Raw genomic sequence first — 22,113 nt, 5'->3', positions numbered from 1 at the left:
CTTTAACACTTAACTTTGATGTCGTATTTTTTCTTTAAATGTGCGGCGAGATTTGTGCTCCCTGAATATTTGATCACCGCATGGCAGGATTTACAAACTGCACGTGTCTTGTCCGTTGAGCCATCTTTTCTTTGGAATCCATAGTGCTTCCAAACGAATGACTTGAAGCCTAAAGGGGAGCAAATTTCCTCGTCTTTTTGGACACTAGCCATAGCACCAGCCCAGGAGCCGCGTACTAGTTGCCGACTCCCCTTTCACGTGCCTGCTCTGCTCACAACACAACAACGCCGCGCACTGCTCCCTGCTCCCGGAAGAGGAAGCAAGCAACAATGAACTGGATTTCAAAATAAAGTCGCGTCTAATGTCCGAGGTCAAACACGGCGATATAAATCGATGTTTACCTTTAGCATCGATGCCAATAAATCGTAGAGCATAATATCGATTAATCGATGTGTATCGATGTATCGTTACACCCCTATTTGGAAGCACTTTGGATTCCAAAGAAAAGATGGCTCAACGGACAAGACACGTGCGGTTTGTAAATCCTGCCATGCGGTGATCAAATATTCAGGGAGCACAAATCTCGCCGCACATTTAAAGAAAAAACACGACATCAAAGTTCAGTGTTAAATAGGGGTGTAACGATACATCGATACTAGGGGTGTAAATCGCGGGTTTTGACACGATACGATATCATATCGATACAAAGAACTACGATACGATATTTGCCGATATCTTAAAGCCTGCTGCGATTCATTCACGATATATCACGATATAGTGCTCTACGATCGATATATATACATTTTTTTAAATAAAAAATATAGAACAATATCCTGATTTATAACAATTCATACGCAAAATCAACAAGGTACTACAAACTCTTTATTTAAGAAATTACAAGAGTATTGTAGTATACAAAGTGCTTATTTTAACACTGGACTTTGATGTCGTGGGTTTTCTTTAAATGTGCGGCGAGAATTGTGGTCCCTGAATATTTGATCACAGCATGGCAGGATTTACAAACTGCACGTGTCTTGTCCGTTGAGCCATCTTTTCTTTGGAATCCAAAGTGCTTCCAAACGAATGACTTGAAGCCTAAAGGGGAGCAAATTTCCTCGTCTTTTTAGACACTAGCCATAGCACCAGCCCTCATATGGGAGATGGAGGAAAGTGAAGTTGTGCCGGCATGTAAACAAATACATACGTTGCGATTCGGATTGAAGACCAAATGCACGCAACCATAATAGGCTAATCCGACAGAATTTCAAGGGAAACAAAAAAAATATTCAAAGTCTTTCAAACATTCTTCTTCTTCTTAACAGCATGGGTCGAAACAAGTTGTATTGGACGCCGACACCGTGACGCGGAGGCATTTTGTCCGACAAGATTTCAGCAGATCATGCTCGCTTCAAATGATGTTTATTGCCAGCACAAGTCGACTGTTACCTTCAAACCAAACAGAAAAGGCAGAAATTCACACAACATCAACGAAGACGGGCGAGCAAAGCTAGCGTTGACCTTTGCGCTACGGAACAAATGAAAATTTCAAGTCAAGGTGGCAGGGAATTGCCACAACACGGTTGTCAAGGGCAACATCGGTGCCAAACCTGATGTTTGGTTGATCTATTTCAGAACGATGTCGCCTCTTAGCCGAGAGACTGCTGCTTCTTCAGGTTGTCCAAGCGCTGCACTCTCGCTTCGGGGGTCTTTGTGTACCAGCTCCTGATGAGAGCACCGTGGGGTGACAATCAGAGCGCTAATATGAAGGGATGCTTCCCCCCACCCCCTCTCACACAATCTGAGGCATTTGGTTCCGTCTGTGCCCCAATCGAATGAATTCCAAGTGCAAATGATGAAGTTGGCTAACGTGTTGTGACACTCGATACCCCACTCCACACATCCCACCCCAGCCCACTGCACAGCGATTGGGACATGAACTCACCCCTGGCGCTTGAGCTGACTCAGGACACCTTTTTGGACTTGACTGGGCTTTTGAACTCTAGCACAAGAAGAAATGAGCACAGGTGAAGAGCAGAAGCGGGAAGGACAAAAGACAAGAGTGAAAAGGCAGCGTTAAGCTCAAAGACTGAAGACCAATGCCTGTGTTGTGAGCGCACACACTTGCAGGACCCGACGGGAGTGGGACTCTTTGGCTTCTGCATCACCTTGGCGGTCTGGCCCTCCCTGAAAGAGACCCCACACAGCAGTTCTCACCGTGACCAACATAGACAAAAAAGATCCCATTTTTGTTTGGAAATTGCCTTTTTCCTGCGTACGTCACCTTTTTTTCCGGTCCAGAGATCTTTGTGTGGCGGCAGACAGTGCAGCTCTCTCCCTTTCCTTCTTGGCTTTTTCCTTCACAATGAATACACAGACACTTCGTCACATAGAAGTGTCCAAACTTTTGCAAGGAGGGCCAGATTTGATAAAGTGAAGGGGCCCGTGGGCCAAAACTACAAAAATGTCATGCAAATACACACAAATTTCATTGTCACAATTGTCTTTATTTTTCAAATGAGAAAATAAGAAGAATTCTCCATGTTATTTATGTTATTCAGCCATGTTTTGATTTGAGGTAGGGTGATTTATTTTGAAGGCCGTTTTCAGGCGATACCACTTCCTTTTTTACGTTCTTGTACATATGTCGGTTACAGTGGTACAGGAGTCATTGGCGATGTGTGTCGCCTAACAAGAAAAATGAATGATCACGTGTCTAACCTTTAGGACAATGTAGTATTGCTCCAAATGTTCGTTTAATGTTCGTTTGCGCGTGTTAGCACTATCGCGAATTAGCATCTTTCCGCTAACTCGTTCGCCTGCCCACTACTTCTTCTTTGCTGCGGGCCAATAAAAACTGGCCCGCGGGCCGCAGTTGGCCCGCGGGCCGTAGTTTGGACACCCCTGACATAGAGCCACAATTTATTTACAGAGTTTGTTATTTTCCCAACAACTTCAACAAGCTGTGCTGCTGTGAGAATATTCAAGCCTAAAGCAATTTGTGCTCGTATCTGATTCCTTATTGACGATTGAGGGTTTCTTAAAACAGTCTCTTTGGAGGACTGCGTTAGACGTCGGCGGCCAAATGTTTTGATTAACCATCAAGTGGAGCTTGCACGGATGTGTAACAACACATTAAGCTGGACCAGTGAGGAAAATTTCAGATGAGAAGCCACAAATCACCTTTGCTACTAGTTGAGTCTGACTAAATTAGAAATGCACAAATGCAAATCTTTGGGGCTTATGAACAGTGCCACCACCTGGCAAACACGTTTGCGTGAAGTGTTTCAAACCGACGCGTCAGCTCGGCCAAATGGTTTCGGGGGTGTGGCCTCAGAGAAATGCTAACGGTGGTATCGACCGCTAGGTCAACAGCTCGCATCGAGCCGGTCTCTCCACTTTGTTACCGTGTCTCTTTGCTTCTTCTCAGCACATAGCTCCCGGTCCTGCTGCAGCAGTGCCCATCGATCCGCTGGAGGCATTTCAAAGAAGATCTCATGGATGTCATAGAGGGCTGCACGTAACTAGGAAAAGCACAATTGGGCGGGTCACCACGCTGTCAACGAACGACGACGTCATTTGTACCTGGGCTCGAACTCTGTCCTGCAGGGAGAGATCCTGAGCTGAGAAAGGGCTTCTCTTCTGTGGACCTGCAGTCTGAAAGGACCTTATGAAGTCCCGTGTGTCCTGTACGGAGACAAAAAAAAAAAACACAATCCCATCCAACGTTCACCCATGACATTTTGCAATAAGAATATATTTGGAATTTATTTCCCTCTGAACTCATTTCCACAAGACTTTGGGCAAAGGTAGAATTGTTGTGTGGATTTCTTTTTTTTTTACCAATATGTGAAACTGGAGAGATCTTTCTTTTCTATCGCACTACGGAGAATTGTCTGCGTTTGTCAGCACTGGAATGATAGTAACTGCTACGCTTCTGGCTCAGTATTTTCTTCAAAGTGGGGAGCAACATGAGAAGTTTCAAGGCTAACATGCACACGACAGTCGTGACACAAAGCTTGACCCCAACGTGGGCCATTCCAGTTCAGCTCCAAGCATGGAAGCCTTACCGTGACGGTTTGACACAGATGTTGGATCTTGTGCGTTTTGAGAAGTCTGCGCACGAGAAAGCCGCGGGCGACGGCGCCGATTCGAAACAACACTCTCCTCTGTTCCGCTTCCAAAATCTGTGAAAGAAAGTGCACCAATCTGAAAATGCACGTGGTTGCATCAAACGGAGTCCCGGTGATGGTCACCTGACTTGGCCTCGCTTGAGGTTTGTGAGCTGACCACAAGGGCCCTCGTAGGTAGATGGGAGACTGCGGAGAGGGAAAGGTCTCATTTGTCACGGGACTTGGGAAACCTGGACAGAGGGGAAGAAAAACGCAGGTTGGTCTCCATCCATGTTCAAAGGGGGCGTGCCGGCCTGGTACCTTGACAGCGACCCGGCGTAGCAGCGGTTGGGTTCATAGCTCCGTCATTGGCAGGGGTCTGGAGCTTAGCACGGGCCTGCTGGCTCAGTCTCCTTTCGGCCTCTTCAAACTCCTTTCACAGAAAAGATTTGTTTACAGTCGGTCATTGCTTAACGTTTCAAGTTTGGGAACGGTGGACGCCAAAGCAACGAGTTTGTGCATTGCCGACAAATTGGAGCTACATAGGAAAGGAAGCAAGCACATCATGAAGCAACGACTCGTACACTCCACATTTTGTTCTGCAAACCAGTTGTGGAAGGTGCGCGCACCCGCCGCAGGCACTGTTGCTCCTTCTCCTGTTGGGCCAAGAGCAGCGACTTTTGTGAAGCGTGATTCTCCTCCAGATGTCTTTGCATTTCCTCCAGAACCCGTGCTCGCCTCCGGGCTTCCTCTGTGCGCCAAAAGGCCAATGTTTTTGTGAGCTTTTCAAACGATTGTGGCGTCACCCTTGATAGATGGAGCACACACGTACGTACCTGTGTTTGTGGCATGTGCGTCACCTGCCTGTCTGAGGAAAGCTGTCCCAGTTTTATCGCAGGGACCTCGAGGGTCATCAGGCTCCTCACCGAGCTTAACTGCGAGGGAAACGCGAGGCATCGGCCGATGCGGAGAGAGATTCTCTCCCTGGAATGACCTGTTGGAGTTGTGCCAACTTGAGGGGCGCACGGTGACTCCCGCCATGAAGCGAGCTGTTCTTTCCTGACTGCGATCAATGTGGTCCAATCCAGCCGGGTCAGAGCGTAGGTGAGTGTTCACGGTTTGGCAGACCCAGCGCGACGTTGACAACAGGCCGATTGGGCCGGGCCCACAGGTTTCCCACATCGGACTGACGGCGCAATGACAACCCGATCGATGACTACCCCGCGTGTTTCGGCGGTCCGCGTCGCCACTTGATGCTGAGCTCCAGCGATCCGGGGACCATGAGGCTCCAGGTGGAACTTCGCGCCTCTCCGACAGAGCGGCGCCTTCTCCCGGCATTGCCGGAAAGACGACGCGGATGCTCCCAGTGGAGAATGGGCGCATCTTACAGGGGCCGAGGCCGGACTCTGGGCTCGGCCGCCAAAGGCACTGACCGGCCGGACCAGTCGTCGATGCGGGCTCTTGAGGCTTGGGACCAGACACATTTTGGTGGATCTCAGGAGTGCCAACGGGCCCGCGACCCAATTCAGTGCCTCTGTTTGGACTAAACATTTCTCCTTCCGAGACAGGCTCGGGCGAAGGTGTTGGGACAACACCTTTTGACCATTCCCTGCTCAGCTCCCTCTTCACATGCTCTTGTGTTTGCTTGAGAAGGCTGTCCGTACTCATATCTTCCTCATCGCTCTTCTCCTTCTCTGCAAGGAGGCCGTTGAGCAGAGGCGTTGGCCGACTGACAGTCTGAAGGTTAACTCTGTGCTCTAAGGGAAGGCCGGGCGAGTCGGTGATCAGCATGTAACTGTTGAGTGTTGTTTCGTTGGGAATATCTGACTTTTCAGCCTCGCCCCTTGGCACTTGATGCCTCTGGTTTGGGATTCAAATTTTTAATGAACAACAGGACAAGCGGTAGGAAATACATATCTGGATGGATTCTCTGAAACATAGCCGATACACACGGAAAAGACAGTTGATGACTGTGTTGCAAGAAGCCGCTCCAGTGGCCAGAAAGCACAACAGCGCACACTGAGCAAAAGCAGGCCCACTTTGGCACTCCGGTTCCGTCTCATTGAAGGTGAACGTTCACCAAAAGTTTGCCTTTTGCAGCCCTATCTATCCTTAACGTCTGTGTCAAACAATCGATGGCAGTGTAGTGTGATCGGAGAGAGGCTCCCTGTTTTGTATTTAAGGACCGATCCAAGTGACTGGACGGGCCTAGTTTTAGACGTATCATATCAGCGCCTTTGTGAGAGTCTGTTGGGGAAGGTCTGGGCTTAAACAACTCGAAAGCTGGGATGGCTATACTGTGCTTGTGCTATACAACCTGTCCTTGTAGAGTGGACAGGTTGACAGGCTTCAAAGTCTAGTTTGAAGGGTGGAGATTCTTGTTTTGGATGGGTGGCAAGTGCCTGGATGTCGCATATTCCAGGTGATTTTGGACTAGACACGTGCAACTCACCGCTTTGTCTGAAACTTGGGCCGAGGGCTTGCTCCTCTGCTGCCTTTCCAGCTGAACCGCCCCGCGTTTGAGGTGGCGCATATGTTGACGCTGCTCTGCATCTAACTGCAAAAAGGTCCAACATTTGACTAATTGATTGAGAATTCTGTTCAATCTGGTTAGATTGTTGATGGGGGGCTTTTATTTGTCCAATTCATTTTGCTGCCTCATGTCAGACACACATGGGCATAATAGCCGTGAAGACCTCCCTGGCTAGTGTTGACTTTCTTCTTACCAGAGGGGACAAGGCAGCTTTCCCACAGAAGACGATGACAGATGAGTACGTGACCATCGGCTCGCATGTCGCTGCTTTAAATTTCCCCTCCTCCTGCAGCGTGGCCACGCTTTGGAGGCAGAATTCCTCATAGCTTTCCATCCACGTTGTCGCTGTTGGATTGAATGAGCAATTTAATGCAAGCTTGTGACTTCAGGGCCACACAGGGCAACAAAGAGAAGCTCTGTTTGCTTTCTGTTGTTTTCATCACACACCAAATCCCTGCCATTCCTACCCTGACTCAACACACATTCAGAAACAGTCTGCTGATTACTATCTGATCTGCTCTCCCATTTTAAAAATTATCACGACAGCGACCAAGGTCAGTCAAGCCAAAATCCGAGGTGATGTTCCGCTGACCCACATTTAGATCATCACATGAAAGGGTTAAATATGGTACTTAGAAGTGCATCTATTTGGGGATGCTGTAGTACAGATGTAGACATGACACAGCTGATCCAGCCATTTCATTCCATACCCACTCCACGACGAAACCACGACGTGTCTCCTTCCTTTTCTCTCCTCCCTTGCTTCCAGCTACGATTCGCTTTCGGGTTGTGTTAAGTTAAAGCAACGCCAGTCATTAAAAACCAGGCGCGTGTTCTTGTAGTTCTGTCTTGCCCATCACCGCCGTCGACGTGCCTTCTTCCGGGCTACAACAGCGCCTCCTAGCAACGGGGTGAGGGCTGCGTTCCAATACATTTCATGCACTATCTGGTCGCCTCACGGCGCACAAACACTTTTCTCTCGTTGCAATTTAGACCCTGTAGGAGCCAAATGAATCCCAAAATAATGCATTTAAAACACAAATTTGGGTCCAAATGGCGCATTCAAAAACCACAGGAGAACCAGAAAACAGTCAAGGCAGTATTTCAGACAGAAATGGAACCGTAGTCTTTTTGTTATCTTATCTACTATGGTGCTGAATGGGACTCTTGCAAGAGATGAGACATTTGTATGCTTAACAAAAACATCTTAGCAATAACAATAACTTAAATAAAAAATATATATCTTTGACGATGATCAACATTATAACAACAATTAATTTCCTGAATTTCCCCCCGGGATTAATAGATAGATAGACAGAGAGAGACAGAGCGAGAGAGAGACACACAGAGAGAGAGAGAGAGAGACACACAGAGACACAGAGAGAGAGAGAGAGAGAGAGAGACACAGAGAGAGAGAGAGACACACAGAGAGAGAGAGAGACACAGAGAGAGACACAGAGAGAGAGAGAGAGAGAGAGAGAAAGAGAGAGAGAGAGAGAGAGAGAGAGAGAGAGAGAGAGAGAGAGAGAGAGAGAGAGAGAGAGAGAGAGAGAGAGAGAGAGAGAGAGAGAGAGAGAATAGCAAAAAAAAAATTTGTTCATATTTGTACATCTTCCACAACCGACCAACTCCGTGGACTGTTCCACTATTTCCTGTGGCATTTTTATTTTGGAAAAAATATGGCAGTCGCACTTCCATTGTACTTAGGAAATAAATATGTCCAATCCAATAAGAGGCTACACTCAGTCTAGGGTCCTTCAACTTTGATAATATTGAGGTGTTGATCCTGCGTAGTCCGGTAATCGTCCGTCTTGCTCGCTCCTTTTCTGAATCCCTCCGGATGCGAGCGCTCATAGGCGGGTGCGTACGACTGGGCGTAGGGGGCCAAGAGAGTCTGGCAGTTTTGTTGAGGGTACGGGCCCGCCTGGTACGCTTGCTGTGTGTGCGGGTGTGTGTGAGTGAGCGGGAGGTTCTCGGTGCTGCTACACGGCGGGAAGCCGTCCGTGCCGTCGGGGCTCAGGATGGCCAGTTTGAAGGGCTCAACGGGTTCCAGACTCTCCAGTGAGTCGTAGGCCGTTTGGGTTTGGCTGCACTGGCCCAAGGTGACTCGGTTAAAGTTGAAGGTGTCTTGGTTGAAGGCGGAAGAGGTGGTGGGCAAACAAGAGGGGGAAGGGGTTTTGGTGAGTGTTTGCCGGGTGTTCCCGCAGGGTCTCGCTTTGGACACCAGGGTTTGTAGCGCGCCAAGGATCTGCTTCTGGATGTGAGTCTGCTGCACCTGCTCCGTCTCCAAGCGGCTCTGCTGCTCCGCCAGCATCTTGACAGCCAGGCCCAGGCTGCGCACCTCACAACCCAGCATTCGGATCTGATCCTGAAGAGCGCCCCCCGCCCCGGTATCTCGGCTCGGCTCACCAGCAGAGGTCGGCGCGTGGACGACGGCACCCCCGGGTGACGTTAATGGAGCCGCCGAACGGCCGGCGAGCTGGATTTCAACTCGAGGCAACGTGTGAAGGGAGCGCACAGATAGACCCGGCCTCTGTGGGACAAACCGTTTGGTCATGTCTATACCGCCATCTTCCAGTGTGGACTGAGAAATGAGATTGAAACAAGACTATGTTTTGGCTGATATCATAGTGGAAATGTCTTGCAAAATCACCCCCCTCCAAAAAAATAATAATTAAAAATCAATGAAGAGTATTAATTTCTTTCCAGGGACTTATAAAGCACATCCATCTATATCAGTAAAAGAACACAAAGCAAACAATAGCACATCATGTGTCATGTACTGTCCATCTCTAAATAGAAGACACTCAATTATTCCATGTGCAATCACAATCGCATCGAGACTAGTCCAGGAAAGTGATCAGCTCATGATCCAAAGAATACCACAGCATACACGCCACACTTTTTTCTTTTTGTCATTTTTCTGTTAATTAATTTGTCTATCTATGGATAGGTAGGACACATGATCCAAAGGATATCTCATCACGTATCCTTCATTTTCTCACCTTTTCTGCGGTCAGATCATAATATGTTGGTGCTGTTTTTGTTGCTGCTGCTGGTGCTGATGATGATGCTGCTGATGGTGGTTGTTGTTGTTGTTGCTGTCTTTGGACATGTGCGTGTTCTCTCCTCAATAGTGACGTCACCTGGTGGGATCAAATTCAAATGATGTTCAGGCTTGTTGACACACGCAAGAATGCAAACAATCGGACCTTCATCCTGTGCATCAGCGCTTTATCCAAAATGCGTTTACGGGCCGCCAGCATAGAGCTGGTGGCGGGGGAGGGCGTCACCCTCCTCCTGGCCAAGGCCACAGACGCTGTTACAGGACAAGTCGCCGCACTGCTCTCGGGGCTTTGCTGACACTGCGCAAGAGACGTGACGCTCACGATCTGGACGTCGGTATCGTCCACACACTGCCATCGCTGCTGCAGCTGCTGTCGCTGTTGTCTCTGGTGCGTTTCAGTCTCTACGCTGCTTTCCACGCAGCGGGACGCTTTGGCCCCGCCATTTGCTTGCGTGGATGCCCGCTTGACCAACTTGCTCAAGCTGGCGTTGCGCGATGCATCCCGTAGCAGGTGTTGCAGCCCTATGCCGCTCCAGGTCTCCTGCAGTCCCCCGACCAGATTTTGCAGGGGCGCCGGCGCTGCTGCGTTGCTCCCAGCCTCCGGAGGCCTGACCCTGCCCGGTCGTCTGCCTTGGAACTCTCTAAGGAACAGGTAGATGGCCTGCGCCGAGACCTTAATGTTCTCCAGCTCCAGCACGGCCTTAATCTTGCGGAAACTCAGGCCAGCTTTCCTCAGCTCCACCACTTTGCGCTTGGCGGCGTCGTCCAGACGACCCATGGCGCGGTTTGTATCTGTGGCACACCACATCATTGGTTTTCCATCTATTGAAGAAACAGTTCTTGATAGAGAACGTACTGCATCAATGAACAGCTCGTGGCTTCAACATCAGCCCTAAGCAAAATGTTTACCACGCCCTAACACATAGTGTATTTTGTAAAGAATTTATTCAAACAGCTATGCATCACAAAAGCCACAAAATAAATACAGGGCGAAAGCTTAGCGTCAAGCACTTACCTGCAGTAAAAAAAAGAACAAAAATACTCGGTTACATTCGAGACAAGCCTCGTTCGAAATTGCCCCGTCGCCAAGCTAACGTTTCGTTTTATTCATTTATTTATTCGTATTGAGGAGCGCGGACATAAACAAATGAGTCGAAAGTGGCGCTCAGGTATTGGCGTCATTTCCGAGTCGTGTCGTCATCAGCCAGCGACTTTTCTCCAGGCCTGTCGTCGCACGGAATTGTACCACCAGTAACAAAAGACATGTAAGTTTACGATTTTATTCAATAGTTACAATTAAGATCATAATGATATTTGCTGATTCTCATTACATGCAACGATTTCCCATGTAGCGCGATGTTATACATATTTCCTATGACGAGATTTTAAGGATTTGTTAAAAGCCCCGTGGAGTCCGTCTCCTGACTTGAATCGGCCTCAATGAAATTCAATGGCGGCGTGTTTGATTTTTTTTCCCTCCAGTGTTTAAATTATTTGCTACCTATGTTGTTTTACCGTTTTCATGTGTTGCCTTTCTAAATTCAAGTTCTTCAAAATGACAATACTCTGTTATACCCAAAACGATTTTTGGAATTTGTTAAATTTGTGAAGCTAGCCAGCTAGCATGTAGCCACACGGCCATGTTAATTGATAATGCGTGCGCTACTAAATTAATTTGGTGCAAGCGCTGTATGTAGATTGTAAAATCGTGTTTGCTTGACGACGCTGGCTAGGTAGTTATCTAAAAACATATTCTTAATTGTCATTACCGTTATGTTGAGGTGTTCCTGATAGCTTGGATTTCTGTTTCAATCAATAAATACTTCAGTTATTGACAAAATAAAATCTGGAAAAATAAAGTAAATCCCAGAAAAGGCGGTGGAGTTGTTTCCCACAAGCATGGCGGGTGGGTGGTTATGCTTAAAAACAGAAAACCACAGAATTCTTATTTCAAGAACATATCCAGCATTAATCATTTTTTCCCGGTAAGGGCTCCATCTCCTACTAAGCGCAAGGAAGAGGAGAAAACTAAAGATCGAGCTAAGGAAAAATCTGCCGGCAAGGACGGCGAAAAGGACAGAGGACGTGAGAAAGCGAAGAAGCGCCGCAGCGCCTCCACTGGAAGCAGCAGCAGCAGGTCTGAAGCATGCAACCACAAATCATTGGTGAATTAAACATACAAAGTCAATTTCGTAGAGAATGAAATTGATCCAACTTCAACCAAATTAATATGTGATAAGCACATAAGCCGCACAGTCACAAATATATTACGATGTGGACTAGCACCTGCCATACATTTTGTTGCTTCAAAACGTAAAAACAGTTTTGATCAGCTCATTCAGAGAACTAGAATAAGTGATTTTGAAAATATTCACTAGTCGCAGCCCTACCTGTGTGATTGGCCTTTTTGCCATACCTGGCACTCTTCTGTGGTGACATCACTTGCAGGTTAAGAAAATTCAGCTCAGGGTCGACACCGTAGCGCTTGTGGGGTGCTTGACCCAGTTCGTCCCTCATAAATGAGCTACACGCTGACCAGCCACGTTTACAATCAGGTCCCGATCGAGCTCCTCTTCCAGCAGCAGTTCAGGTTCCAGCTCGGGCTCATCCAGCGGCTCCAGCTCGTCCGGAAGCAGCCGCTCTGGCTCCTCCAGCTCGCGATCCTCCTCCTCGTCCAGCTCCTCAGGCTCGCCCAGCCCCAGCCGCCGGCGCCACGACGCCCGCCGCCGCTCCCGCTCAGCGTGAGTCTGACTTGATATTCCGCCCCGGGTTGAACTTGTTTGGCATGACCGTCGCCCTTGTTGACGGCGTGAATGTACAGGTCGAAAACACAGAAGAGGGGAGAAGAAAAGGATAAGGAGAAAGATAAAGAAAAAGAGAGGAGGAAAAGAACCCCCAGCCCCAAACCAACCAAGGTTCACTTGGGGCGGCTGACCAGGAATGTCACCAAGGTCTGCCCTTTTGACACTCAAACACTTGCCCCGCTATCCGTAACAGAAAAATGATAAGTGTCCCGTTTTCTTCTTTCTGGCACACAGGATCACATCCAGGAGATCTTTGCCACCTACGGCAAAATCAAGGCGGTGGAGATGCCGATGGAGAGGCAGGTCCCGCACATGTCCAAGGGCTTCGCGTACGTCGAGTACGAGAGCCCCGAAGAGGCCCAGAAGGCTCTCAAGTACATGGACGGAGGTATCGTTTGCGGTCTAACGATGTTGTCAGCTGGCGGGACAAGGCGTGGGCGGCTTAGTACATCTCCGCCAAATATTTGTTCTTGTGAAAAAGGTTTGTCTTGGCCGAATTGTTGACTGTGCGCATTCATAGGTCAGATTGATGGACAGGAAATCACAGCGGCCGCCGTGCTGCCCCAGAGGGTCCGTCCTCCGCCCCGTCGCCTGTCTCCCCCTCGCAGAATGCCCCCTCCCCCGCCCATGTGGCGACGCAGCCCACCCCGCATGAGGAGAAGGTCAGTCTTCCTCACCCAACGCTCCTTTTTAATCAGCCAATCGTTTGGGAGTAGTATGGTGGACTAAAGGCCAAAGAACTAGAGCACCAAAATAGTTTTCCGCCCATTTTCTCCATTTGTGCACAGCTCAATTGGGGGGGTGAAATCTTTCGGAGAAGGGAAGTAAAAAAACTGTCGACCATGACCTTAAATAAGTGCACGCGCGCCCTCTTTCAGCCGTCTTCACAATGAATAGTCGGGCTGGGTATCATGGGCAATTTCCGAAATCGATTCAATTTCGATTCTGAAGGTTCTAAATCGATTAATTGCGATTCAATTTGGGTGGAATCGATTCAACCTGCTCTTAAAGAATAGCTCATCTCTGTTGAAAAATACACGAGTTTATTTCTTCCCGTCAGGTTTCAGGTGCAAACTTGAATTAAATGTTACAGTCCACATTAACTGTAAAAAAGTGTTGTCAGTCTGAAAAGTGCAAGTGACTGTACATTAGCAACAAATTGCATAAAAGCATTGTTTCAGCAAAATAATAAAACTAAAATTTATCTCTCGATGCAAATCCTGTTACTTTTGTAAATTTGACAGTTCACACTTTGACTGGCCCGTGGAGACTTGGATGGTAACGTTAGTACGTCCCTAGGTTTCTTGGGTTTTGCCCTGGGGGGCTTGTTGTCGGAATCCAACGTACTAGTATTGTCAAGTGGTTTCGGAGGTTTGTAGTATTTCTACAATAACTGAACGTGGCTCCACATGTCTTGCACACCACCATGGATCTATCCGGCTCAGTCTTTTGTTGTTTTAAATGTGAAATTGATCCAAACGTCAGACTTCAGCTGGGACGACTTGCTGAGCGGTGTTTTACCTGCCTCCGCCATTTTGTGAATTTGCGCCTGAATGTCTTCACGCATGACGTCATCGCACACGAGATTGCTGTGGGCCTGCGGCAGAAAAATAACTCCAGTGCACACCATGGGTGTAATACAATTATCAAATGAATGTCCTTTGAATCGATTATGTCAAATTTTAATGGTATTGATTCAAAATCGATTACATAGAATTTTTTACCCAGATTTAATGAACAGTTCCTATTTGTGCTTGTGTGAAAGAAACACTGCCACCACTTTTGACTCACCTTGAGCTCTTCTTGGAGGCTTCTTTTGACATGTTTTTTTCCAACGTCCTTTCAGGTCCCGCTCTCCGAGGAGGCGTTCGCCAGCCCGCCGCCGCTCTCGTTCCCGATCACCCGGTCGCAGGCGTCATCGCTCTCGCTCCAGCTCTAACTCATCCAGATAAAAATCTTCGAATGCTATTTCTTCTTTTTTTATTATTGCAAATTTACAACAAGAAAAAAAAGTTGTAAAACATGTTGTCCTCTTGGGATTTTTTTTTTCTGTCAGTACAAGTTTCTTGTAAATTCTGTTGGTTCTGATGAGTCCAATGAGACGATGATCCTTTTTACTCTGTATTGACTTTTAGAGTTTGAAAAATAAAACTTATGAAACATTACCAGTGGTTATTTGGTTTTATGATTTCTACACAAGTTGTTTGTAACCTCCTCCAAGCAGTAGGATTAAATTAAGCGATTTTCTACAGTGGTCTGTCTTGACCAGCCTTGACCCTTCAACCTCACAGCTCTGAGGCAGACATGCCAACTATGCCGTTACTACGTTAGATGCAAGTTTGGCTTTACCGCAAGAAGAAAACGGTCTCGTTAAGACTTCTATTTGGAATACATTAGGGGTGTAACGATTCATTCAAACGAATGACTTGAAGCCTAAAGGGGAGCAAATTTCCTCGTCTTCTTGGACACTAGCCATAGCATCAGCCCAGGAGCCGCGTAGTTGTCGGCTCCCCTTTCACGTGCCTGCTCTGCTCACAACACAACGCCGGGCGCACTGCTCCCGGAAAGAGGAAGCAAGGAACAATGAACTGGATTTCAAAATAAAGTCGCGTCTAATGTCCGAGGTCAAACACGGCGATATAAATCGATGTTTACGTTTAGCATCGATGCCAATAAATCGTAGAGCATTATATCGATTAATCGATGTGTATCGATGAATCGTTACACCCCTAATGGCTAGTGTCCAAAAGGACAAGGAAATTTGCTCCCCTTTAGGCTTCAAGTCATACGTTTAGAAGCACTTTCGATTCCAAAGAAAAGATGGCTCAACGGACAAGACACGTGCAGTTTGTAAATCCTGCCATGCGGTGATCAAATATTCAGGGACCACAAATCTCGCCGCACATTTAAAGAAAAAACATGACATCAAAGTTCAGTGTTAAAATAAGCACTTTGTATACTACAATACTCTTGTAATTTCCTAAATAAAGAGTTTGCAGTACCTTGTTGATTTTGCGTATGAATTGTTATAAATGAGGATATGTTCTATATTTTTTATTAAAAAAAAGAAATCGATCGTAGAGCACTATATCGTGATATATCGTGAATGAATCGCAGCAGGCTTTAAGATATCGGCAAACATCGTATCGTACTTCTTTGTATCGATATGACATCGTATCGTGACAAAACCCGCGATTTACACCCCTAATTTTTAATGGTCAATGTGAATTTACGCCACTGTCTGTTATTCCCTTGAAACAACCAGATTGCCGAAACGCTAACTGCTGCTCAGTTACAGCTCCATCTAACGTTTCACATTTCAATTACATTTAAGTGTTTTTTTTAGTTTTCATAAAAGTATTTACAACTGTCTTGCGGTTTACATAAACATTTGGAAACCCGGTCCTATTGCGATCTCATTCCAATACACGCCAATGACACTAGAGGGCTCTCGGTAGCTTTCGTCGAGCTTCCCTAGCTCCGTGCAGCCTGTGCGTACAGCGGCGTCTTCTGGTCGTACGGGAGTTGAACTTTGTAACCCGGCGTGGAGAGTCGCCTTGAAGATGTTTTCAGAGCGAGAAAACAGCAGAAAGAGGCTGATGGAACTTCTGGACAAACCAGGAAATAGTCACTGTGCGGACTGCTCAGCGACAGGTAGATACGTGCTTTTGTCTCACATAAACATATGAGCAACAATATGTTGTACCCCTCCAGAAGCTTATAAAATTGTCCGGGTTCCGGGAGGACCCTAATGCATAACAAACAAATGTTTGTCAGTGGAGATAATTACCAATTTGCGTTTGCAGCGTAGGCAAGGGGACAGGCTGTGACTAGGGAGCTAAAGCAGGTCCAGGATTGACTAAAGTCGTAAAATTAGGCAGGTGGTTGAGTATTGAGTCTGTCTTAAGTACGGCGCTGACGATGATAGAAGAGTGCTGAGTGACTTCCTATCAAACGCACGCACACCGAGGCCGCAGACACGATACCAACAGGATAATGATGGATTGAGAAAAATGACAAACATAAATTTGGGGAATTGTTTTAAATAATTGTATCGTTTCACGGTGTTTTTCGTATGCACTTTCAACTAATTGTGCCTTCTTATTATTTTTGGTCACCTCTATAGCTCCATCAAAAACAGGTAAAGGGTTTTTGTTTTTGCTGCTCAAGGAGAAGCTCATACATCAAAAGATATTAATTATATACACCGCTCTCATAATCATTGGCACCCGTTGTGTTCTTTAGCTCCCGATGAATAATTTTTTTCCCCGTAAATCATATGGACGTACACCAAAATGAAAAACAAATCAAGCATATTTATTCAGTGGTAACAAAATATTAAATTATGAAATAATTCTTATATGTACTCCAAAGCACGTCAGTTAATACTTTGCAGGCTTGCCTTTTGCCAACAAAACGGCACCTGCTCTTCTCCAATATTGTTTCTCGAGGTGACAGAGTACAGAAAGAGTGATTTTCAACTGTTCGTCTTTGCACAATATCTCAAAATCATGCCGCAACCTGGGTCTTCTCCACAGGTTCTCATGGGATTGAGGTCTGGGGACAGAGGTGCTCATGGGTGGATCTTGATTCTGTATCTGTTCAATTAAGCCTTTCTACAATTTTGCGTGCGAAAGTACGCTTTTGCAGTTCAACTGGAATTCATTTGAAGCCAATAATTATGGAGGGCACCGATTAAGAGCCCTATTTTCAAGAGTGGCAATTTCGGGCTACTTTTTGGCACTTTACAAGGGCCAGCTCAGTGGGCTAGTGGTAGAGTGTCCGCCCTGAGACTGGAAGGTTGTGGGTTCAAACCCCGGCTGGGTCATACCAAAGACTATAAAAATGGGACCCATTGCCTCCCTGCTTGGCACTCAGCATTAAGGGTTGGAATTGGGGGGGGTTAGATCACCAAATGATTCCTGAGCGCGGCACCGCTGCTGCTCACTGCTCCCCTCTCCCCCAAGGGATGGATTAAAATCACATGGGGATGGGTTAAATGCAGAGGACAAATTTCACCACACCCAGATGTGTGTGTGACGATCATTGGGACTTTAACTTTAACTTCAAAGACTGACTGTTCATAAGAGATTTTGCCAGAATACCCTGGACTAGAAGTCAAAACATTTCATGTGTGTGTGTGTGTGTGTGTGTGTGTGTGTGTGTGTGTGTGTGTGTGTGTGTGCGTGCGTGCGTGCGTGTGTGTGCGTGTGTGTGCGTGTGTGTGCGTGCGTGCGTGCGTGCATCTGTGTGTGTGCGTGTGTGTTGAAGCTCCAGAGTGGGCATCGTACACTCTAGGCGTGTTTGTGTGCCACAGCTGCTCAGGCCTTCACAGAAACATCGCACACATCAGCAAGGTGAAGTCTCTCCTGCTGGACCCATGGACCACGGCACAGCTGGAGGTGAACGCTGTTTTTTTCCAGTGAAAAAAAAAAGCATGCATGCTGGAGCAGCGTGCACGCATATTGCCGCCAAACATGACATTTCTCTCTTCCTTCCCTTATGCAGTTGATGGACTCAGTGGGCAACCACGCAGCCAAGGCTACGTACGAGCAGACGGTCCCCGCGTTCTACTTTCGGCCCACTCACAAAGACTGTGCGTGAGTGACATGCCAAACTTTTGTCTGTAGGCGTCTTGGAAAACTAACAAGTCGGGCTACTCGTATCTTACAAGGATAACAAAGTGAAGGTTTGGAATGCACCACAATCAACAATGAAACCTAACAATTGTCGTCTGGCCCGGCAGGCTTTTACGGGAGCAGTGGATCCGCGCCAAGTACGAGAGGAAGGAGTTCATGCTGGGGGGTAGGCAGGAGTCCTACTCAGTAGGTAAGAGTTCATGCCTGTATGCTGTAGGCCAGCCATGTGACACTCTCCTCAAGCACCCCTTTCTTTAAAGATATGTACTTTCTCTTCTTCTTCTTTTTTTAATCTACGTGCACCAGAGAATGTCTGCGAGATGCAAATCTTTCAGTTGAAGCACAACCAAAGTAAACTACTTCCTCCTTTGGGCTTGTGTTCATCATCAACGACACTTGAAGTCTCAAGTCACGGGACATGAATCGAATTGGTGTTTGTGTCGATCCACTGTTTGTGTTTAAACCGGGTGACGTGAATGCTATTTGTTTTTGCGGCTTTTTGCCTTGTTTGCTAGTATTGGGCTAGCCAAACTGATCCAAGTGGAGCATGTGGATCTGATCGGTGCACCCTTGCTCAGTGCGGGCGTCCTCCGTCAGTAGCTCCTTGTCTCGTTGTGCTGTTCAGCAATGCGGCTGCCAGGAAGAATGGAGCACCGTTTGCAAGTGACTCTGCGTGTTCCGAATGGCCGATCCCAATGGATAATCCGACACGCCACGCTTCCCTTGTACACTCTTTGCAGGGGAAGGAAGCGCATTATCATCCATTTCAGACTTGCAGCACACTCGAAAGGAAGATGACGCTGTCGCTTTTGTCTCTGTGGTGTCGGGGCCTGTGTTATGCAACGATAAGCCACATCTTCCTGCAGTGCAATTTCTGGTTTGCACACACTTGGAGCTTTGGAAACAAATACGATGGGTCCAGTCGATTTCAGTGAGCGCGCACGCAATGGGGCAAAGCCCAGTTTTTGCCACAAAAGAAAAACAAGGCATCTGTGGGATATTTTTACCTCTTAAGAGCAAGGCAGAGTGTGCTCACGCTCCATGTGAAAATGCCCCCTGTGAATACTAATACTATTGTTACTTGCAGCACGGTGGCCACATGGCGTTTGACCAACTGTATTTATGTGTCGGGATGTTTGCAGCTCCTGTTGCGGCGCCCGGAATCTAATCCTGCACTGTGGTGTTGTTGTGTGCTAGGCTACCGGGAGGGGTTTCTATGGAAACGAGGCAAAGATAACGGACAGTATCTCAGCCGAAAATTCGTCCTGTGCGAACAAGAGGGGGTGCTCAAGTATTTCAACAAGCACGATGTGAGTGGTGAAGATTGTCGTGTGAGCTTCTTGTAGAAGAGACAAATTCTGCAAATGCATTTCTCCATGATAGAAAGCGGAACTTCAGCAGTAGACAAATGTTGGACAAATGCAGCAATTTTTTTTGTATATTCTACAGGGGAGAGAGCCCAAAGCGATCATGAGCATCGCTACATTGAACGCCACCTTCCAGCCCGTTAAAATTGGCACAGCCCACGGTCTTCAGATAAGCTACCTAAAGGATGAGAACCCTCGCAATCTCTTTGTCTACCACGAGGATGGCAAGGTGCGCCGCTAGCTATGCGCAATTCAATGCCGCTTCATGCGGCTGCGAGCATTCGCCGAGATTGCCGCCTGCGGATGACGTTGATCGAGCGCCCATTCAGAGAAGGTTTGTGCTCTACAGCCAAACTTAGTGTCATTTACTGGCCATCGTCTGTCTGAACTACAGTACGTCATTCTAATCTGATAACAATCGAAGCAAACGATTCGCACTAGTTTGCTCCCAAGGACCTCTCCCAAACGGACGCTTGCAATAAAAACGGCAGACGTTTTGGGAATCGGCCGGTGTGGCCGCTCACGATGCCAAATTTCCCCTCGACAACTGCCGCTCTGTAATCAGGCGACATCTCGACAACACAGACACCTGGAAATGGCAAAACGGCGAACTGTGTCTTTTAGGCCAACAGCGGAACCTCGCGAGGCTTTTGGAAATTCTGCTTACAATTGACATGAATTTCACGCTGCGAGGCCACAGCGGCTCTGGCTCGCGATCCAGCGCTTGTGATTTTGCGCTTTGAGCAGCTTGGTGAGCAAAGTGTTGTTCTCCAAAGGAAATGGTGGACTGGTTCAATGCCATCCGAGCGGCCAGATTGAGCTACCTGCGGGTGGCCTTCCCCGGAGCTCCTGAGGCTGACGTAAGTCTCGCAACGGCTACTCATGGCAATCGACTAATGACAGCAATCAACTCTTGTTCTTGTTCTGTTCTTCCAGCTGCTGCCCAAGTTAACCAGGGACTATGTGAAACAGGGCTTTATGGAGAAGACCGGTCCCAAGGTGAAGTCGGTCATTCTCGCCCATACGCAGTAAAATGACGCCTCATCATGGTTCTCGCATGTGCAGCACACAGAGGGCTTTAAGAAGAGATGGTTCTGCATGGATGAGAGGAGGCTCATGTACTTCAAAGATCCCCTGGTGGGTCCGCCGGCACCACCTTCCCGACTCATGTCCTGTGGGCTGACGCGACTACCTGCTTTGCAAGGACGCCTACGCGCGAGGCCAGGTCTTCATCGGCAGTCAGGAAAACGGCTACGACGTCCTGCCGGGTCTCCCGCCAGGTGTTCACAGCTCCCGCTGGCAGTACGGGATCACCGTGGCCACGCCGGACAGGACCTATCTTTTTGCGTGTGAGAGCGAGAAGGAGCGGACGGGCTGGATAGCGGCGTTTCACACGTTCATCGGCTGTCCAATGCTCCCTCAAGAGTATGCCGGTATGTCTCCAGCCGGGTGGCCTCCTGCTTAACTTTAGTCATCCATTTGAAGAGATTATACACCCACATGGACCTGAAGTTGAAAAGCGTGCAGCTCAGAGGAGGCGTCAGATCCGGCATCCGATAGGTGCGGGCTCGGCGGCGTGATAAGCATGAAGCCACCAGTGGGAAAAGCATCTCTGCTCATTACTGCTTGCCCGCTGAGCAATCCAAATATGCACAAAGCTGCTCTTTGGAGTGTGCACATTTTGGTAGCATTACATTGAAGCATGTTATTTGCATGTTATTTGTGTTTGTGACACCTCCCTCCCCCTTTCTTTCTGCAGTGGAGGCCCGTTTTAAGCACCAACTTGACTATTAGGATCTTGACAACAAACTGGAGGATGGAGCCATTTTACCTGCCAGCGAGAGGATGTCATGCCTAAGTGAGGACAAGTCGGTTCCCATCCGGCAACTTCAACGTGGCGGCGCATGGGCTCTTTTCTGTTTGCTCACTTTTCATTTGCATATGACTGCTTGATGCCCTGAGGAACATAAAACAATGTTATTGTTTGCAGTTGGGCTTCCCTAACCCTAACGCCATATTCTAGAGAGCAAAAATGGCAGCTCCCACCCGTAGGCGAGTAAATGCCATGTTTTGAATGTAGTCTTTTAGAATACATGCTTGGTAGAGTAAAGTTAAAAAAAAAAAAAACACTGTTCAGTAACTCAGTCAATTTTTTATTAAACTGGAAATCTTGACATGCTATCTTGAGTTGAAGGTTACATTTCATGTTTGTTTGGAAAGCAGTGGAGTTGGTGCTGCTCATTTAGAGAATGGGTTCCACCTGTGTGGAGCCGCACACCTGAAGGGGCGGACCGTATCTGTGTAATGCAAGTGAACGCACCACTGCAATACAGAGATAGAGGACGCTATTTATCCACACGTAAAAGACATGTGAGTGATTTCAATGCAACTCCACCAGAGGGCGACACCTTTACAGGAGTTGTTATTTAAACCAGTTTAACCATTTCTTTTTTCCCTAACTCACTTATTTTATTTATTTCCTCAACCATACTTTCGTTAGCGTTGACTGTTTTATTCTTTTAATCAATAACCACCATTTTAACATGTTTTTATAAATGCGTTAACCATGTGTTTTTAGGTGTATTTTTATGCAT

The 22,113-nt window shown here is 47.4% G+C and overlaps 3 protein-coding genes across 9 annotated transcripts; 2 read left to right on the top strand and 1 right to left on the bottom strand.

Annotated features, from left to right (window-relative positions):
- Window positions 1-690: 690 nt before the first annotated feature.
- On the bottom strand, window positions 691-9,788 carry LOC133170557 (uncharacterized). Of its 4 annotated transcripts, XM_061303578.1 has the most exons (15): window positions 7,353-7,612; window positions 6,836-6,987; window positions 6,562-6,666; window positions 4,946-5,969; window positions 4,739-4,860; window positions 4,431-4,542; window positions 4,254-4,360; window positions 4,068-4,184; window positions 3,583-3,684; window positions 3,405-3,521; window positions 2,282-2,355; window positions 2,122-2,184; window positions 1,943-1,999; window positions 1,608-1,722; window positions 691-1,446 (listed from the first exon to the last, which is right to left on the bottom strand). In XM_061303578.1, exons 2-14 carry the CDS (start codon window positions 6,974-6,976, stop codon window positions 1,647-1,649), a joined length of 2,217 nt encoding a protein of 738 aa, XP_061159562.1. In that variant the 5' UTR covers window positions 6,977-6,987; window positions 7,353-7,612; the 3' UTR covers window positions 691-1,446; window positions 1,608-1,646. The 4 variants fall into 4 exon arrangements, with proteins under 4 accessions (XP_061159562.1, XP_061159561.1, XP_061159560.1 ...); XM_061303577.1 differs by having other exon boundaries at window positions 691-1,722; XM_061303576.1 differs by lacking the exon at window positions 7,353-7,612 and adding an exon at window positions 9,648-9,788 and having other exon boundaries at window positions 691-1,722; window positions 1,943-2,184.
- Window positions 9,789-10,892: 1,104 nt separating this feature from the next.
- On the top strand, window positions 10,893-14,678 carry LOC133170558 (RNA-binding protein with serine-rich domain 1-like). Of its 2 annotated transcripts, none has more exons than XM_061303580.1 (7): window positions 10,893-10,974; window positions 11,700-11,846; window positions 12,292-12,450; window positions 12,531-12,660; window positions 12,748-12,901; window positions 13,034-13,175; window positions 14,360-14,678. In XM_061303580.1, coding segments are annotated over exons 1-7 (840 nt in total). In that variant the 5' UTR covers window positions 10,893-10,972; the 3' UTR covers window positions 14,466-14,678. The 2 variants fall into 2 exon arrangements, with proteins under 2 accessions (XP_061159564.1, XP_061159563.1); XM_061303579.1 differs by having other exon boundaries at window positions 12,265-12,450.
- Window positions 14,679-16,009: 1,331 nt separating this feature from the next.
- Window positions 16,010-21,700, top strand: LOC133170847 (arf-GAP with dual PH domain-containing protein 1-like). Of its 3 annotated transcripts, none has more exons than XR_009718632.1 (11): window positions 16,010-16,167; window positions 17,785-17,915; window positions 18,022-18,113; window positions 18,260-18,342; window positions 19,350-19,462; window positions 19,602-19,748; window positions 20,296-20,379; window positions 20,456-20,518; window positions 20,585-20,656; window positions 20,724-21,079; window positions 21,279-21,700. XR_009718632.1 is itself a non-coding variant. In XM_061304017.1 (11 exons), exons 1-11 carry the CDS (start codon window positions 16,077-16,079, stop codon window positions 21,311-21,313), a joined length of 1,140 nt encoding a protein of 379 aa, XP_061160001.1. In that variant the 5' UTR covers window positions 16,010-16,076; the 3' UTR covers window positions 21,314-21,700. The 3 variants fall into 3 exon arrangements, 1 of the variants encoding a protein (XP_061160001.1); XR_009718631.1 differs by having other exon boundaries at window positions 20,724-21,203; XM_061304017.1 differs by having other exon boundaries at window positions 20,724-20,952.
- The last annotated feature ends 413 nt before the right edge of the window (window positions 21,701-22,113 follow it).

This window comes from Syngnathus typhle, linkage group LG17 (assembly GCF_033458585.1).
Source record: "Syngnathus typhle isolate RoL2023-S1 ecotype Sweden linkage group LG17, RoL_Styp_1.0, whole genome shotgun sequence".
Lineage (NCBI taxonomy): Eukaryota > Metazoa > Chordata > Actinopteri > Syngnathiformes > Syngnathidae > Syngnathus > Syngnathus typhle.
The sequence above is the reverse complement of the archived record's forward strand: the minus strand, read 5'-3'. Positions and strand labels throughout refer to the sequence as shown.